General features: G+C 36.6%; 1 protein-coding gene across 3 annotated transcripts in view; it reads left to right on the forward strand.

Annotated features, from left to right (window-relative positions):
• The window catches only part of MYO3A (myosin IIIA), a 219,313-nt gene that overhangs the window by 6,382 nt on the left and 192,640 nt on the right, over positions 1-20,291 (forward strand). For all 3 annotated transcript variants that reach the window (XM_074324949.2, XM_074324951.2, XM_074324950.2), the window contains exons 3-4: positions 12,014-12,198; positions 14,724-14,858. In XM_074324949.2, the coding sequence (XP_074181050.1) occupies positions 12,031-12,198; positions 14,724-14,858 (303 nt within the window). In that variant the 5' untranslated portion in view covers positions 12,014-12,030. The remainder of the gene's footprint in view (positions 1-12,013; positions 12,199-14,723; positions 14,859-20,291) is intronic.

Raw genomic sequence — 20,291 nt, forward strand, 5'->3', positions numbered from 1 at the left:
TTTGGTGTCATAACCAATAATTCTTTGTCAAGACCAATGTCAAGGAGCTTACTAACTGTGTTTTCTTCTAGGAGTTTTATGGTTTCAGGTCTTATATTCAAGTCTTTAATACATTTTGAGTTAATTTTTATGTATTATGTAAAAGTGGTCCAGTTTCATACCTTTGCCTGTGGCTGTCCAGTTTGCCCAACACCATTTATTGAAGAGCCTGTCCTTTTCCCATTGTATTTTCTTGGCTCCTTTGTTGTAATTCAATTGACCATATATGTGTGGGTTTACTTCTGGGCTCTATTCTGCTTCATTGATCTGTGTGCCTGTTTTTAAGCCAATACCACACTGTTTTGATTATTATAGCTTTGTAATATAATTGAAATAAGGGAATGTGAGGCCTCCAGGTTTATTCTTCTTTCTCAAGGTTGTTTTGGTTTATTTGGGGTCTTTTGTGGTTCCATACAAATTTTAGGGCTGTTTATTCTATTTCTGTGAAGACGGGCATTGGAATATTATAGGGATTGCATTAAATCTGTAGATTGCTTTGGGTAGAATGGAACAATATTAGTTCTTCCAATCCATGAGCACAGAATGTCTTTCCATTTATTTGTGTCTTCTTCAATTTCTTTTATCAATGTCTTATAGTTTTCAGTGTATAGGTCTTTCACCTTTATTGTTAAATTTATTTCTAGGTATTTTTTATACAATTTTATATGTGATTATTTTCTTAATTTGTCTTTTTGATAGTTTGTTATTAGTGAATAGAAATGCAACAGATTTCTGTGTATTGATTGTGTATCCTGCAACTTTACTGAATTCATTTATTAGTTTTAATAGTTTTTGGTGGACTCTTTAGGGTTTTCTCATGTAATGTTCTAGGAATTCTAATACTGTGCTGAATAAAAGTGGTGAGAGTGGGTATCCCTATCTTCCTGATTTTTGAGGAAAAACTCAGCTTTTCACTGTTGAGCATGATGTTAGATGTAGAATTATAATATATGGGCTTTATTATGTTTTTATGTTTCCTCTGTACCCATTTTGTTGAGAGCTTTTCTCATAAATGGATGTTTAATTTTGTCAAATGTGTTTTCTGCATCTATGTAGATAATCAGATAATTTTTATTTTTCCTTTGTTAGTGTGGTATATCACATTGATTGATTTGTGGATGTTGAAATTATTATTTTTTAAGTTTATTTTTAAATTGTTGTTATGATTTCTCTTTGACTCTTACATTGTTTAATAGTTCCTTTTAAAGTATCTCATTGTACAAGTTTTTAAAATTTAGAAATCAACAACTAAAAGATAAATTTTTAAAAACTTATACACTGGGATACTTATCATTGTCCTTGGTGTTCTATAGTTTCATTGTGGTGCATCTAACTGGATTTCTTTTTAGTTACCATACTTGAACTTTCTAAGTTTGTGTGCTCATACCTTTCACCTATTTGGGAAAACTCCCAGCAATATTGAATTGCTTTTTCTCTATTCTCTCCTTCTCAAACTCTGATTAGATGTCTGTTAGACTGAATCAGTCATGAAAATAGAGTTAATGCCAGGTAATTCAACAGCGGGGATTTAATACAGTGCTATGGTCTGAAGGGTTGTGGGTTGTGTCTCCCCTCCAAATTCACATGTTGAAATCCTAACTTTCAGTGATAATGTTGGAAGGTGGGGCCTTTGAAAAGTGCTTAGGTCATGAGTACTCTATCCTTACAAAAGTGATTAGATCATAAGGATTAGTACCCATATTAAAGAGACCTCAGAGAGCTGGTTTATCCCTTCCATCAAGTGAAATTACAGTAAAAAGATAGTGGGCCCTAGAAAGTGGGCCCTCCAGAATATGTCAAATCTGCCAGCACCATGATCTTGGATTTCTCAGCCTCTATAACTATGAGAAATAAATGTTTGTTGTTTATAAGCCACCCAGCTTATGATATTTTTGTTATAGTAGCCCAAAGAGACTAAAACATACAGGGAATAAGTTACAAATATTTTAGGATATCTGAAAGCCAAACAGGGTAGTGGGACAATCTAAAAGAAATACAAAAAAAACAAAAGAAAACAAAACAAAAACACAAAAAACAGAAAACCATTATTCCTTCTTGGGCTATAGGAATACAGTAAGGAGATAATCTTACCAGAACACAGAAGCTGAGACTATCTAGAACCAGGGCAGGCCCTTCCCTATAGGAATAGGGAACATGGAAGATATATAGCTACTGATGGACGCACCACAAAATCCAGAGAAAGCAGAGAAGACACATCCTGGTCTCTCCTTCCTCCTATCCAGTCTCCTGCCTGGGACTCTCCTTGACAGAATCTAGCAGGGCAGGAAGCCAGTGGACAAGGAGTGTGGGAAACACAGTTTTGAAATCTCAGCCATTGAGATTCAGGACGTGGAAGGTCATTCATGGATCTGAGAGCAAGCAGATCATTCCAATCTTCTTTCTATGTCTTTCAACTTGGCTTTCAGATTTTTTGTGACTTTGTGTTCCTGTCCTGCTTTCTGAGTAATATTTTTATTGTGGCAAAATATACATTACATACAATTTACCCTTTTAACCATTTTTAAATGTGCAGTTTAGTGCATTAAGTACATACATATTGTTGTACAATGAATATTATCATCCATCTCCAGAACTTTATCTTCCCAAATTGAAACTACTCATTTAGCAATTATTCCCATTCCTCTTTCAACCATGATTCTACTTTCTGACTCTGAGTTTGACTATTGTAGGTACTACCGGTATATATAAAGTGGAATCATACAGTGCCTGCCCTTTTGTGATTGACTTACTTCACTTAGCATAATTTCTTCTAGACTCATCCATGTTGTAGTATGTTAGAATTTTCTTCCCTTTTAAGACTGAATAATATTCCATTGTATGTATACATATTTTTCTTCTTTAAATTTATTTTTATTTTTTATTAAATGTATTGAGGTGACATTGGTTAATAAAAATATATAGGTTTCAAGTGTACACTTCTGTAATACATCATCTGTATCTTGCATTGTGCTTTCACCACTCAAAGTCAAATCTTCCGTAATCATATATTCAACCCTCTTTACCCTTTTCTACCTCACCCCTTCCCCTCTGGTAACTGCTAAACTGTTGTTTGTGCCTATGAGTTTTTATTTGTTTGTTTGTTTTGTTGGGTTTGTTGCTTTCAGTTTTATACAACACGTATGAGTGAAGTCATATGGTTCTCAACTTTTTCTGACTTATTTCACTTAGCATTATGTTCTCAAGATCCATCCATGTCATCGCAAATTTTCATCTTTTCTTATGGCTGAGAAATATTCCATTGTGTATATGTACCACCTCTTCTTTATCCAATCATCTATCGAAGGACACTTCTTGACCACCATGAATAATGCTGCAGTGAACAGAGGGGGTACATATATCATTGTGGATAAATGTTTTCAAAATTTGGGGGTAGATACCCAGAAGAGGAATTGCTGGGTCATATGGTAATTCTATTCTTAATTTTTTAAGGAACCATTTATTTATCCATTCATCCATTGATGGATATGTTGGGTTCTTCCACATTTTAGCTATTGTGAATAATACTGATATGGACATCAATGTGAAAATACCTCTTGAGACCCTGCTTTCAGTTCTTTTGGATATATACCCAGAAGTAAAATTGCTGGATCATATGGTAATTCTATGGGTTTTTTTTGTTTGTTTGTTTTGTGTTTTTGTTTGTTTGTTTGTTTGTTTTGAGGACCTGCTGTCCCAGTTATCACAGCAGCTGTCCTATTTAAAAAAATTCCTGTTTCTGCAAAAGATCTCATTGGGATTTTGATAGGGATTACATTGAATCTATAGACCACTTTGCATGGTTTTAACATCTTAACAATATCACCCTTTGCAATACATGGGATGTCTTCGATTTATTTGTGTCTTTTAAAATTGTAATACGCTGTTCAATTCGGTGTCCTGGTATTTTTTTGAGGATTTTCATATCAATGTTTATAGAGATATTGGTCTGCTGTTTTCTTTTCTTGCAGTGTCTTTTTCTGGCCTCATAGAATTAGTTAGAAAGTGTTCCCTTCTCTTAAATATTTTGGAAGAGTTTGAGAAGGATTGGTGTTAATTTTTCTTTAAATGTTTGGTAGCCTCACCAGTGAAGCCATCTGTCCTGGGCTACTTTTATTGTTGTTGAGAGGTTTTTGATTATTGATTCAATTTCCTTACTAGATATAGATTTATTTGGATTTTTTTATTTCTATATGATTCAGTCTTGTTAAGTTGTGTGTTTCTAAGAATTTGTCCATTTCATCTAGCTTATTCATTATGTTGGCAAACAGTTGTTCATAGTATTTTTTTATAATCATTTTTATTTCTGCTAAATCACTGGTAATGTCCCTTCTTTCACTTCTGGTTTTAGTTATTTGTGTCTTCTCCCTTTTTTCCTTAGTCAGCCTATCAAAGGTTTCTCAATTTTGTTTATCTCTTTGAAGAACCAACTATTGGTTTTGTTGATTTTTTTCTATCGTTTCTCTGTTCTGTATTTTATTTATCTCTGCTCTAATCTTTATTATACATTTTCTTGTACTACCTTCAGATATAATTTGTTCCTCTCATTCTAATTCTAGTTAAGGTGTGAAGTTAGGTCGTTGATTTGAGATTTTTCTTCTTTTTTAACGTATGCTTTCACAGTTATAAATTTGCCTCTGAGCACTGCCTTTGCTGCATCCCATAAGTGTTGCTATGTTGCATTTTCATTTCCATTTGTTTTAAGATATTTTCTAATTTTCCTTATAATTTCTTATAGGCTCATTCGTTGTTTATTCCTTCTGCTGTTGATTTTTAGCTTCATTCCACTTTTATTGGAAATTAAACTTTATAAGTTTTCAGTCTTTTAAAATTTATTTAGACTTGTTCTGTGGCCTAACATGTGGCCTATCCTGGAGAATGTTTCATGTAAAGTTGAGAAAAATTGTGTATTCTGCTGCTATTGGGTGGAGTGTTCTGTGTATGTCTATTAGATCAATTTGCTCTACAGTGTTGTTTAAGTCCTATATTTCCTTATTGATCTCTGTCTCATTGTTCTATCCATTATTGAAGGTGGGGTGTTGAAGTCTCCTACTATTGTTACAGAACTGTTTGTTTCTCCCTTCAATTCTGTCAATGTTGGATTCATCTTTTTGGAGCTCTGATGTTTTGTGCATATATTTATAATTGTTATATTGTCTTGGTGAATTGATCCTTTTATCATTATACAATGTCTAGCATCCTTTCATTTCAACCTAAAGGATTCTCTTTAGCACTTCTTGTAAGACAAATCTAGTGGTAATTAACTCCCTCAACTTTTGCTTATTTGGGAATGTATTAATTTCTCCCTCATTTTTGAAGGATAGTTTTGCCAGATACAAAATTTCAGGTGACAATTTTTTTTCCTGCATATTAAATATATTATCACACTGCCTTCTGGCTTACATGTTTCTGCTGAGAAATCTTATTGAAGATCTCTTGTAAATGACAAGTCGCTTTTCTTGTTACTTTCAAGGTTTCTTCTTTGTCTTTGTCTTTTGACAGCTTTCTTCTTCTTCTAGGACTCTTATAATGCTTATATTGGTCCTCTTTATGGTATCCCCTTACCTCAGGCTCCATTTACTTTTCTTCATTCTTTCTTCTTTTTGCTCCTCAGTCTGGATAATTTTAAATGATTCGTCTTCAATTTCATTGATTTTCTTCTACCTAGCTAAATCTGCTTTTGAACCCCACTAGGGAATTTCTCAATTCAGTTATTTTATTTTTTATATCCAGAATTTCTGTTTGGTTATTGTTTATAATTTCTATCTCTGTGTAGATTCCCTCAATTGTTCCTCTATCTCTATTCTCTGAAAGGAAATGTATACATAAGATGGCATTATTTCTTAAATATTTGATAGAATTCATTGGTAAAACCATCTGAAAATTTTTTGTTTACTGTTATATTCATTTATAGCCAATATTCAACAAATACTTATAGAGTTCCTCTTCTGTGCCAGTCTTTGGGATATATCAGTGAACAATCTGGATAAAAATTTCAGTCCTCATGGAGTTTACATTCTAGTAGCATAGAAAAATAATAAAATATAATAAACAGGAAGTGATGTGGTAATAAGTAACAAGTGCTATGAAAATAGAGCAGGTTAAGGTTGACCAGGAGTTGGAAGGCAGGACAGGGTGGAGGGCAGAATGAAATTTTAAATAAGATGGTCAGGATAGGACTTACTAAGAAGGTGATGGCTGATGTAAGACTTGAAGGAAGTGGGGCATTAGGTCGTGTTGATATCTGGCAGAGGGAAGAGACAGCCCAATGGGAGATACACATCCCCTGCTGTGTTTTAGAATGAACTTTAATGCAGTTTGGTTATTTTATTAAAGAAGAATTAAGTGCAGGTTTACAAAAGCAGTCAACATAATTGTTGAGATGAATGTTAAGATCCTGAAGTAAGATACTTTTTTCATTCTATTGTCTTTTTTCTGTCATTAAAAAAAAAAACAGCAAAAATAATAAATCAATTAAAAATATGATTCTTCATTTTTTAAATGTAGCTTTGTAAGTACCTTTTGAGAATTATGGTAAATACATATATCAAAATACAGTAAATATATGTCAAAAATAATTTTTTAGCTTACATGATTATATAAGAACTCAATTATGTGTTTTAGTTTTATGAACTTGAGAACTATTTTTTATTCTGAGTGTTAAAGGGCTAGAAAAAATATGAGTATTTATTAACATGTAGAATGCAGTTTAATGTAGTCATTAAATAATTAGTTTTTTTATTAACTGTGACAGTTTATTTTTAAAGAATAAACATCTGTGTAGTGGAGAAAGTATAGTTTAGGAGTCAGGAGACTTGCTTCTGTTTTAATTCTTGAAATTCTTTAATGTTTGATTTTGAGGAAGTCATTTTAGGTTTCATTTTACCTAGTTGATGGGAGGTTTGTTTGTTTTTAATGGGATATGACCAGGTAACTCTTTCCAAAATGCCTATGCTTTTGTCATTCTTTGATTATTGTTTTATAATCTAACTGCACTGTCATATTGGTGTGATTGAGAACTGTTAAGGTAGAAATTGTATTTTAAACAAACTCCTGCTCAAGGTTAATGTCCAGCTGTGATATTGCTTATATTCTGTATCTTTTCATGATCACTTCAGAATTAATTGTGTCTTCAGCTGGGTTACCGTAGCATTTTATGCATATTTCTAATATCTATTACTTTTCATATAATATTATTAGTAAATATTAGTTTCATATTTACTTAGCTGTCCATGAGTTGCCTAATTTTGTGTCCTTAAAACTCTAAAATGGTTTGCACACATTTGGTATTCAGTTATTTTTTAACTGAATTTTTATGCCTGTATGTAAAGACAAATAGTTAATTCCTAATAGTTAATATAGAAATTAAAATTGTGTTTAATAACATTACTGCTTGAAAGGCAGCATTCTATATAATGAATATTTTTCATGGTTGAAAACTGCTATTTCAGGCATTTAACAAGATTTAAGTTGGTCTTTTGGTCTAACTTTTATGTTCTATGGGTGGCATAAATGCTTACTCGCATGACTGAAGTAGATGTAAGAAGTAGTTATCTTGTCACTGATTATGAAATCACTAAAGTGGATAATTATTACTGATTATCTCCTACTTATTCCTTTGCATTTCAGATCAAAGGCACAAATTTCATAAAGATTAAGAACTATTCATAAGTTTGTTTTATGTAGTGATGTAAGTTTTAGCAGGCATTCATAGCCGTTTACTAGATGATGTGCCCTTATATATAATGAATCAGAATATGATCCTTATTTTATTTAGATTTTTCAATTCTTTTCAGCTCTCTCTAATGCGTACTTCTCTCACATTTTTTAAAACACTTTTTTTGAAGAAGCATATTGATTCATTTATTCAGCAGCTATATAGTTAACATCTACGAGCCAGGCAGAGAATTAGGCATTATTAGATTTGGAAGTGAACAAGATAGATAAGGTCTCTGCTGTCAGAATTAACAAATAAACAAATTAACATTTGCCCACTTGGTCGACATTTACTGATTGACAACATTGTTTTGAGAATTGTAGATACAGTAGTAAAAGTAACATAATCTGTGTGGGGGCGGAGCCCCAGAGAGTAGTTTCCAGGCTCTCGGCCTCACATAGACAGGTGCTGGCTCAGGTAGTAAATGGCCAACTGTGATTGCATGGCCATCAGCTGTGGCTAGTTGGCCGTCAGCTGTAACCAGTGAGCCATTGGCCACTAATATAACTGCTGTGGCTACGCTAGGAGAAGTGAGAAGAAAGATGGCGGTTTGAGAGGAGAGGAAGAGAGAGAAAGAATGGGGGCTAGCAAGAAGATGGCGGCTGGGCTGGCAAGTGTGGATGGCGGTTTGCGGACAGTGTGGATCCAGCCTCCAGTGAGAGTATAGTGCCGCCAGAGAGAATATAGTGGTATGACTCCCCTACCTATGGCTCCGTGGGTGTTCCTTTTTGGCCTCACCATATCCTGTGTTCTTGTATGGGGAGCGGGACCAGAGACCCCGCAGGCCGTCCCGCACGACACATGGCGTAGTCGGCAGGATCCCCCGCACGACAAATGGCGCAGCGAGCAGGGTATGGTGCCGGCCAAAGCTCCCCGAAGGACGGTGGAGCAGTTTGTGTGTATGGACACTCAGTCTCAGGAAGACCAGGAGGAGCAGCTGCCGGAGAGCTGGACCCCCGTGGAGGGGTGGGAGGACGTGGACAGTTCTCCCACCAGCACAGGAAAAGCCATGCAGCTGCTGGAGAGATGGAGCCCCGTGGAGAGGTGGAAAGATGTGGACGGTTCCCCAACCAGCACAGGCTGGAGAAAGCGAAGGTCATTGCAGCCCTGTGGGCCGGGGAAGTTCCTGCTCAGGCAGCCCGGATGCAGGACTTGTAGTCCCAGGAGGTAACGCTTGCTGAGTCCTCCATGGGAGATGAGGGTGAGGTCAAGGTCGTCCCTCACCCCCAGGACAGCCCTGGTGAATGACTATGGACTATGGGGAATTGCCTTCCATCCCTAATTTAATGGACCGCTTGACTGTTTGTTTGGGAATTGTTGTTAGTGGAACTGGGGGATATTTGCTTTTGTTTCTTGACTGGCCGCCATTGAGAATATGTAAGCACCTTGATTGTGAGTCGCTGTTGTTCCAGCAGGGTACCCCGAGAGGCACAGAGAGAGTGGCAGTGCCCTGAGAGCCCTGGCTGAGTCCAGGAAGTCTGGCTGAGCCCTGAGATACCCTGGCTGTGCCCAGGAAGTCGGGCTGTTCCCAGAGAGAGTGGCAGTGCCCTGAGAGACCTGGCTGTGTCCAGGAAGTTTGGCTGAGCCCTGAAGGTACCCTGGCTGTGCCCAGGAAGTCGGGCTGTTCCCAGAGAGAGTGGCAGTGCCCTGAAAGCCCTGGCTGTGTCCAGGAAGTGTGGCTGTTCCCAGAGAAAGTGGCAGTGCCCTGAGAAATCCTAGCTGTGCCCGGGGAAACTAGTGGTACCCTAAGAAGTCCAGGAAGTCTGGCTGTGCCCAGGAGTACTGGTGGTGCCCTAAGAAACCCTGGCTGTGTCCGGGAAGACAGGTGGTACCCTAAGAAGTCCAGGAAGTCTGGCCGTGCCCAGAAGAACTGGTGGTGCCCTGAGAAACCCTGGCTGTGCCCAGAGAGCCTGGCTGTGTCCAGGATATTGCATTCACCCCCAGGCTCCTCGCACAGGTCCCCTCGCGGAAGACGCTTGTCGCGTAGATTGTGAGGCGAGAGCCTGTAGGGGTGGAGTGTGGGGGCGGAGCCCCAGAAAGTAGTTTCCAGGCTCTCGGCCTCACATAGACAGGTGCTGGCTCAGGTAGTAAATGGCCAACTGTGATTGCATGGCCATCAGCTGTGGCTAGTTGGCCGTCAGCTGTAACCAGTGAGCCATTGGCCACTAATATAACTGCTGTGGCTACGCTAGGAGAAGTGAGAAGAAAGATGGCGGTTTGAGAGGAGAGGAAGAGAGAGAAAGAATGGGGGCTAGCAAGAAGATGGCGGCTGGGCTGGCAAGTGTGGATGGCGGTTTGCGGACAGTGTGGATCCAGCCTCCAGTGAGAGTATAGTGCCGCCAGAGAGAATATAGTTGTATGACTCCCCTACCTATGGCTCCGTGGGTGTTCCTTTTTGGCCTCACCATATCCTGTGTTCTTGTATGGGGAGCGGGACCAGAGACCCCGCAGGCCGTCCCGCACAACAATCTGTATCCTTTGTAGCTTACATCCTAAGATGTGAGGAGAGCTAACCTTACATGGGGTGGTCAGGTGAGGCCTGTTCCGTGAAACTGATGTTTGAGCGGAGATCTGAAGGCTGAGAATAAACTGAAGAAAAAGAATAATTGAGGCCAAACAGCAATTACCGGTGATAGGAATGAACTTACTGTGCTTGAAGCACATTGGTTTGTAGTTTTCAAGATGAGAAGATTAACGAGTGTATTATTGCTTTCATTTGTTTAAAATTCATCTGAGGGCATCAGTTGGGAAGTTTTGTGGGAGGGGATGAACAACAAAAGGGAACAATTTGAGGAGGAAAAATATTGAGAGAGGTCACTGTGAAATAGTTACTCCAGAGAGAAGGGAATATACAAACTATGGAAGTACAGTTTTTTGATGGTCTAATTGTAGGGTTTTTAAATCCTAAATTTAAAGTGAAACTAGTCAACATGGTTGTTTGGTTTTCTCCAAATATAGGCAAAAGTAAGAAGATATAGTGTTTAACCAGAGTTGGTTTTTTTGTTTTTAGTGTTTTGTTTTTTTCACCCCTGGAGATTATGGTGAAGAAAGAGAGGAACAGTGTTGAGGTTGTTTGCAAGGAAGTCATAGTTATTCAAGCTGTAGAATTTATGCTGAGGGAGAAGAAAATGAAGAGGGAATGAAGGCTGCAGAGGGGTGATAAAGAAAATGAGGAATCAATGGGTTGATGATTTGGATGAGGTTGAAGGTGAATTTCATGGGCTAAAGTGTTAAGAGCTCTTTCCACTTTTTTTTTTTTTGTAATTTCCTATAAATGACTGAGTGTAATAAAGGGAGAGCATGGAAGGTTAAACACATTACATAGAAATCAGAAACCTGGGATCTCATCTCAGATTGTGTATAAAATCTCCCTCCTTTTTAAAGTCACTTGACCTCGTGGGCCATATTCTCTAATTATTTCAGCCCTGTGCCAGGTGCTGGGCATATAGCATTATCAGATAAAGGTAGGTACAGAGTGCTGTTGGAGAACAGAGGTGAGTCATGCAACCCAAATGGAGTGGAGAGGGATCACATTTTGAGGAAGTGACATCTAAGCTAAGACCTCGAAGACAAGATGCAGTTAGAATTTAGCAAAGGAACCATGGGTGCAGGTGGGAAGGAATAGTGTATATTAAGATTTCAAGCAAGAAAAAATGTCCCGAAGGATCCCTAGTGGCTGGATTATAGTGTATAAGAGAAGTGTGAAGGTAGGAGTCTGGGAAATTAAGCAAGAGCCATGTTTTAAAGGACTTGGTAGGTTATGTTAGAGAAATTTCACCCTGAAAGCAATGGGGAAGGACCTATTATTGGGGTTTACATAGTGAAGTGATATAAGATATGATCACTTAAAGTGTGTAATTTGCTTTGATGAAGAAGTTAAATTTATCATCTCTAAGCTTCATTCTAAAATTCTTTCAAAAAATAAAATAAAATTCTTTCATACTTGTGTATAAAGCAGTAAATCAAAATGATTTAAATATGTACCTCTTATTTTAATCTGAAAAGAATTAATAGTAATTAATGTGGGACTATATTAAACATAGAAATGAAGCCCTGCTTACAAAGCCTTATTAAACTCATATTAATCTGTTTGCAAAAAGAATTAAAACTAAAATTTTCTATGACCTGAGTACATTTGGTTATGGATGTATACTTTCCATCATATCAGTGAAAATATTAGATAATTTCCCATGTGTTTATGTGTGCCATTTAATATTTCCAATCAAATGTAGATGATGAAACTGTACTTTTTCTCTCTAGTGATTTAAACTTTTGAGATGCTTCCACTAATTGGAAAAACAATCATCTTTGATAACTTTCCGGATCCTTCTGATACCTGGGAAATCACTGAAACAATTGGCAAAGGAACTTATGGGAAAGTATTTAAAGTGTTGAATAAGAAAAATGGCCAAAAAGCAGCAGTCAAAATTCTGGATCCAATTCATGTAAGTCACACTGTTTTTATCATGTAATTAAATGTGTTTCTATCTGAATTAAACAGTTTAAAAGTCTGTAAGTTCTTTATCTCGACTTATCTGTCACAGTGTCAGTTACAATTTGAAGAAAATGTTTTTAAAAAGTCTACCTGTTAAATTTTCTTTGTTTATACGCTTAACACATAAAATAGGGTCCAATAAATACTTGGTAAGTGAACAAATATATAATACAAATAAATATGTAAATAAACAGCACAACAGCTAAACAGTTGATTTAATATTATTTTAGATTTCAAAAAATTGTAAGAATAGACTCATGGGTGTAGAAATAATCCTAAAATGTCATCTTGACCAGATCTCCTTTTCTTTTTTGTATTTATTTAGGCTTCAGGCAGAATTTCTGATAAGGCAAGTCAGAAATGCTTTTTAAAAATTAAATTTTGTTCAGAACAGGAAAATTAATTTTCAGGTTTGCTTCAGTGTTTTCCAAGCAGAAATGGTGTTCATTTAGAATCAGGCTGAGGGTCCTTGTGAAGAACTGAATTTCATGTTCAGTCCTATGGCCTCGTTGAAGCAGTGCCCCAGTAGAATCCCCCTTTGCTTTTTCTGGAATAGCAAACCTTTGGTTTGCCTTGAAGAGCGTGAGGAGACTGAGGAGATTCTGCTTTCTGGGAAAGAGAGCTGGCCGTTTTGGAGCGTTTTCAGTTACTGGGAGATGTGTGGCTCTCCCACAGCACATGGATGAGGCAGAAGGAGCTCAGTGATCACATAATCCCCAAACTTCTGTTGAGAGCAACTTCTCCAGTTACTCCACTCTTGCACACCTGATGCGAGCGTGGCGTGATAACACGATGTGGTTTGTGTGGGGAGGACTTTGGAGGCCCAGTCCTCGTCACAGCTCTTCCACTAACAGATGGGAGGACACTGCAAAAGGTCTCTGGGCCTCTGTTCATCTTAGGGTGGCTCTTTTTTGATGGTTTATTTCTCCTAAACCCATGATAACTACAGTGTTTCATACTATGAGTAAAGGAAGAAGCGAGTGGAGTTTTTAAAAAAGTAATAAATTAGAAAACAATGAGGGAAAATAATGAGAAGCATGTACTATGCTCAGTTGTAACTTGTGCTGAATGTCTTCGCGTTCCCCTCCCAGGAAGTTCTCACCATTTAAAAGGTAAAGAAACGCGCTGTGCCAGAGTGATGGTTCCTCCCTCCTGTAGTCTTTGCAGTTAGGGGTTGGGGTTCGTGGCGGCAAGACAACGTTGTCCAGACGGATCCCACTATCTGATTCCATAATCAGTATCTCTCTCCAATTCCCCTGCTTCTTAATGGAGAAGAACAAGTGGGTTATGAATACATGTGACCACTCTTTCATAATATACTCATGTTTGATGTACTTCTAAGTTTGTAAATCATGCTTTGTTGGATTGCTTTAATGGAGCATACTGATTTCATAGCTATAGTATGAAATTTGTCCTTTTGCTGCTTTTATTCTTGTCATAGTACATATATGGTTTTCTAAGAATTATTTATTTACTCTTCATATCACAAGTCAAACAAAAAAGATTTATAACCGAGAGATTATAATCTAAATAAAATAAATATAAATGCATCCAAGCATTTTACAGAGTGGCTTTTTTATTAAAATGTTCTTACTATTATGGATTTTGAACTAGTAATTTCCTCTTCAAGAAAAGGATGAAATGAGCAGGAGCAAAAGGTCGGTAGTTAGGAGACTTGCAGTCTGGTCTTCACACTAACCATTTCTGAGACTCTTCTCTGAGCGTCAGTTTCTTCCTCTCAAATTAGAGCTCTGGTTTAAAATTCTTTCCAGCTCTATGATTCCGTGGTTCTGTCTTAAAGCAACATGGACATTAAATGTTACTGTAAAAGCAATATTAGAAGGTTTTCTCTGATTTATTACTCTGTGACTTGTTTCATGTGTATGTGATTTTGTAGAAACATGACAAAGTGGTGGTCTTGCATTTTTATTGACAGGATAGCAACCAGTTCTAGTGAACAGGCTTTTAGCTAACTCAGGGCTATATGCCATCTTCTATAATTCAATTGTATTTAATTTTTTGAGAGGTTGGAATTTATTGCTTATATGACTATTTTTTGATGGCTTCTCAATATCCTGTTTTTCAAAGGAACAAAATGAACCAGCTAAAAGCTTTTATTTAGAATCAGTGATTTTGCCACTGAAACGAAGTTAACACTGCAAAGAAAAGAAAGTCATCTGCAATAGTTCTCCATATATGTTTCTTTCTAATTGCATACAAAAATAGCCTTTTATTTACCCCTTTTTAATTCAATGCAATTAACATAATTAGAGCTCTATTTGATTAGCAGGAGAATCCCAATCGCTCCTTTTGAGCAACATAATGAGAAATTTCAATACATAGTACTTACTAAGCACAATAAAACTATTATGACCTTGCTTGGACAAAATTCTCCATTTGGTAGCCTGTAATATGTTTCTTTGACATTATTCATGTTCTTCTCACAGTTCTCTTCCTATGACTTTTTGAAACTAGGATATTGATGAAGAGATTGAAGCAGAGTATAATATCTTAAAAGCACTTTCTGACCACCCTAATGTGGTCAAATTCTATGGGATGTACTTCAAGAAGGATAAAATAAATGGAGATAAGCTCTGGTTGGTTCTTGAGGTAAGTGTTTCAACATTGTTTTATGGTAGACATGTGCGATGTGGTCTTGGAATGACTTAATGTTTATGTTACATGGATACCATAAAGCAGTATGTTCCTGACTGGTCACTTCCTCAGTAGAATATTGTGACTGGTTCTGCCCTTGTCATCTTAAGATGCATTGGAAATTTTAAAAAAGCCACAAAGATTCTTAAAGATTAAAAGGAAACACTTCCATAGTAAAGGACTAAAGAAACTAGGATTATTTTCCTTAAAGAAGAACAAGCTTAAAAGGGACTTCATTATAATATTTATTTATGCATCCATATTTTGTTCAACTAACATGTGACTGAGGCTCTGTGCCAAGTGCTAGGATAGAAGAGAAAATTAATGTCAGTGAGGCTTCGTTAGACAAAAATGATGAACTGTGATTTTTTTTTTTCTGTTCTCATTGAATACTAATGACGTAAATTACAGAACCAGGTATTTACATTTATGCGGGGGCAAAAAACCTTACTAGAAATGGTGTTGAATACTGAAGTTGTCAAAGAGAAGCTGTACATTCTGCCTTTGCAAGTCCCGGAAGTAGGTTTGGACAATTCTCTCTAATGCAGGAGCACTCGAAGGTGCCCCACTAAGGTAACTGCCAATACTAGAAGGATGTGGGTTTTCTAATTTTCACTGAAAATTATCATTCAAGTGGGGTAATCATTAATTCTAATGAAATTTTAAAGAATTTTTAGAAGTTGTTATCAGAGCTAGTAAAACCTTTATTCGATCACTGTAACAGCTTATATGAGTATTTATTGTGTTCATTAAGATTTTATTAGCATTTGATTCTATTTCTTTCGGAATGTTCTGTTGGTTTTCCTACAGTAGCACAATAATCATTTATAAATTATATTGTTTCCTTACTTAACACTATTTTTTATTATGGTTTTTAAATGATACTAGAGATAATGGATGATCATTGTAGAAAATACTTGAAACTGTAAAAGGAACCATTCTTAACACTTAACATATAGCCATCTTCTTTTGTGTGTTTAAAATGATTGACAATATCACTTATGAAATTATCCTATTTTTTCACTTAATATAATCTCAGATAGACTTAATCATTTTTATCTTTTTCAAAATAAATACATTCACTTGGTTAATAAACAGCAAGTACAACCCCAGGGCCTGTAATGTAGAGCAATAATAATGTAGATCCAGTTCAGTGGTGCCACCTTCTCCTGAGCAGGTCTGTGCTTTTAATGTGTTGATTGCTGTACCTGGAAATGTATGGCTGCGTGTCTCTTCTCTTCCGTGTAGTAATCCGTATTCTGAATTTTGGCAAGGCTGTTGCTGGCACTTCAGGAACCCTACGTCCTCCTATTCCATTCTGGAGGTTTGCCATGCACCTGACCTCTGATATCTCTCTGCTGCTCACGTGGGTAGGATCCACCATTTCCTGGATCCCTTGGTCTCCTCTTTCCAAGTTTACCTCTCTATTTTGCGTATCATGTAGTGGTATGTGCCTTACTCTCATTACCCACTGTGCTGATGTCATCACATCTTGAGTCCCTTTGTTTCAGCTTTAGGGAACAAACCTCTGTGCTCTTGCCTAGGTGTGTGTGTGATGAGTGCTCAGGCAGGGTGTTGATAGTCAGAATATGGGGTAAGAGGGTGACAAGTCTTTTGATTGGAGACTTCCAAAGGATTCCTTGTTTCCTGTCCCTGCCCTCCCAACTCCACCTCCTCTTTCACTATTACCCCGCCTGTCTGGGTCAGTCTGCTCACCTAGCACTTTAGTTTGTGGCTTCTTCTGTATCCTAAGTCAGTTACCCTTCGTCATCTGCTTTCTATATTGAGAACGTTTGTTGAAATCTCTTGTCCACTGCTCTCCCTTTTTCTGTTTTCATTTTTCTTGTGATTTGTACTTTTTTATTCCTTTACTAGCATTTTAATGGAGATTCATGAGTGAGACGAAGTAAATTTTTGTTTGTTCTGCCACCATTAATCGAACCACAGAACCTTTCAAAATTGTAAAATAGTATTTTCAAGAACCTTTTCAAAATCTGAAACTGTATTATTTTTATAGAGGTATAAAATTTTTTAGATAACCACTTGTGTTCTTTAAAAATAGGCAAATTATGATTTTAAAATTATTTTGTATTTCTCAATTAAGTTTTAAATAGCTTTATATTTTCTTTAAATCACACATTAAAACAAAGCAAAATTTTTACTCATCTAAACTTAATTACCTAATAATAGAATATAAATTATTGACTCTAAGCCATTTAGACTTAAATTAATGGAGAATTTGAATGAGTTTACTTCATGTTTGTGTTTATATCTTTGAGATATACTGCTGTGCAAAATCTTTAATGCAGTCTTGAATAAAATTTCGTATCTTTATATCTTTCAAAACATTTTCAGTAATTGCATCTTTACTTTTTTCCATGTAGAGTCATTGGCTGGTTAGCATTTGAAAGATTCAGGTATTCTGCCTAATGTAGGCCTAAATGGACATTGACACAAGGTGTAAATCTTTGCCCAGAGTTTAAAAATATTGAATGAGATCAATCATTGTCTTTTATGACAGCCAAATTCCTATTCTAATTATATTGTCATTTCTCAGTATTACCACCTGGAATTAGGTGAGAGTCGGAGACTCCTGATTACAGTTAAATGTTCCTTTGAGAGAGCAGAAGAGATTGATTAAAGTGGTTTTGGAACATCCAGTACAAGTGAAGCAGCTTCCTGATACAATGAATCAGTAGAAAGTTAACAGCTTCTTTGAGCTTTGTCCTTATATTTTATGATCAGGTGGAGGTATTGGAACTATCCCTAAAGGAGTTGAGAAAAAAGAATAAATGATAGTTTATTAAAATAACATTTCAGAAATCTGTTCTATGAACTTACAGAGTAGGGCAAGAGAGTGTAAAGAAAGGAAGAAGTTGGCCAACTGTATATAAGATAATTGATTTGCATATGTAAATCAAACTGATTACATATACACATGAGTGGCTAGATATACAATTACCTGATTTAGAAACATAAATGGTGCAGGTGCTGCTTTAGAGGCGCTTTCAGAATTGGCCTTGGCACCAATACTTTATTCTACAAAATGACTACTAATTATACCTCTTATCATAATAAAGCCCACATGAGTTATTTTGCATGAGGATACCAAGAGAGTGGCCAAAGAGAGGCTGTGATGTTACCCACAGAGTCCTGCTAACAATGCTTGGCTTCTAACGTGCATCTACATAAAGAAGGTATGGGCCTGAGCAATCAGGTCTAGGGCCTGAGCGATCAGTGACTCCCCTCACTATCAGGCTGATGTGTGGGGAGCACTGTATCAGCATAGACAAACTGCTGCCCAGTGACTTTTCGCCATGAAACATTATTTTATATTTCAATCTAGAATAGAAATCCTAAGAAGACTAATATTTACTTGGATCTTGCTGGGCAGTCTATTTTCTCTCTTATTTAGTTGTGATTTTTGAGTTATTTCTTTTACTTTAATACAGTTTTTCTCTTTCTTGTATTTTTCCTTCATTTTTATATTATAAATTTTTGAGCATGAATGGTATACAAGGCTTTATTTGGGAATTCTTCCCTTCTAAATTCTCTGTATGTTTATTTTCAGACTATAAATGTTGCCCAGTTTAGTAAAAGTTGCTAGCTCTCTGAAATTCTAATTAGGCACTTGTAATAAGAACTACCTAATAAGAGAAAAGGTAAAATGTTTTCTGCTGTGGGATCTAATTTGTTTTGTTGTTGTTGTTGTTTTAACAGAAGGTCTGTGGGGATTTTTATATTCACTTAATATTTTAGGTTTTTTTTAAATGATGGAAGTATAAAGGGAGAACTAATTTTTTGTTTACTTTTCATTTTAAAATACCATACTTATATTAAGTTCTGCCTATTGCTATCACACTTCTTGACTGATCTGCTTAGTCAAGTAGATGCTGTAGTACCCCCTATCCACAGAGATACATTCCAAGACCCCCAGTGGATGCCTAAAACCATGGATAGTACCGAACCCTATGTATACTATGTTTTTTTCCTACACATATATGCCTATGATAAAGTTTAATTTATAAATTAGGCACCGTAAAAGATTAACAGAAATAACTAATAAAAAATAGAACAACTATAACAATATGTTTTAATAAAATTTATGTGAATGTGGTCTATCTCTCTCAAAATATTTTATTATACTGTATGTACAACATGGGTAAGCTGGACAGAGGATGATTTATGTCCCAGCCAGATGGAGTGGGACAGCAAGAGAGTTCATCACTTTACTCAGAATAGTGTGCAAATTAAAACTTATGAATTGTTTATTTCTGGAATTTTCCATTTAATATTTTCATACTGTGGTTGACTGCAGGTAACTGAAGCCATAGAAAGCACAACAGCTGATGGGGGTGGAGCACTGTACCTCTTTTGGTGTTGTGCTTCCTTTAACTCCTAATGTCTACTGTTAAGGTTAGTGGCGAGGACAGAGGGGCACATGGGAAAGAGGGAGTTGGTAGGTTTCTGCATATGCTCATCACTGAACCAGCAGACTAAAAAACAGAGTCAAAATTGAGTTAAATGTCTGTTACTAAGCATTTGCTACTGATGAAGACAAAGGGGGAAAAAATAGAGATTTATCTGTAATTTTCTCCTTGTTTGGATGAACAGCTACATTTTATATCTGCAAGGAACCCAGTTTTCTCTGGCAGGGCCTATTTGCTTAGTGTGCCCTCAGCCATAAGGAAGCCAAATTTCAGAGTTAGGACATCTTTTTGTTAAAAGACCCTTTCCCTCATAAGCCAATCTGAGGTACAATTGCTCCTTTCATGTGGTGCTATAGAGTGTATTCTGTCATTTATCTGAATTGGCCCCGATTTGTTCATTTTAGTATTAATAGTGACATCGCTTTCTCTCATTGCTTTCCAATTATAGCATTTTTTCTCTTTGAAATTATATCCCTTTCAAGAGATCAAAAACTGGGAATTATAGGTGGTATTTGGAAGCACAAAAATTCAGTAAATAGTCATAAAGCCTCTCAAATACACATTTGAGGTAATTGAAGTGGTTTTTGTAGACAAATACTACTTTCACATGTCACGCATTATTGGTTATTCTGTTTTTATACTTGCAGCTAGTAACCCTGTCATGAAGAAAAGAAAGAGGATGATAGAAAATGAACTAGTGGTTTCTATTTGTTGAGCTACTAACCCTTCAGTGTTAACTGCCCTGGAGATAACAGGTACACAGAGGGGCCATGAAGCCATTGCAGGCTTTATATGTGAGAGGGGTCAGGAGAAGCAGGCGGGAGTGGGAATCTGGGCTTCTGAGTTGCTCTAATCGCACAGCATTGTTCCTTCTTTCTCTAGCTGTGCACAATTGCAGTGGAGAAGCACACTGACAGGATGATTCCTTTCATGTTCTTAGAGCTAGAACAACCATTCC

The sequence above is a fragment of the Rhinolophus sinicus genome, chromosome 1, assembly GCF_057876585.1.
Source record: "Rhinolophus sinicus isolate RSI-liver-muscle chromosome 1, RSI-T2T, whole genome shotgun sequence".
NCBI classification, from domain to species: domain Eukaryota; kingdom Metazoa; phylum Chordata; class Mammalia; order Chiroptera; family Rhinolophidae; genus Rhinolophus; species Rhinolophus sinicus.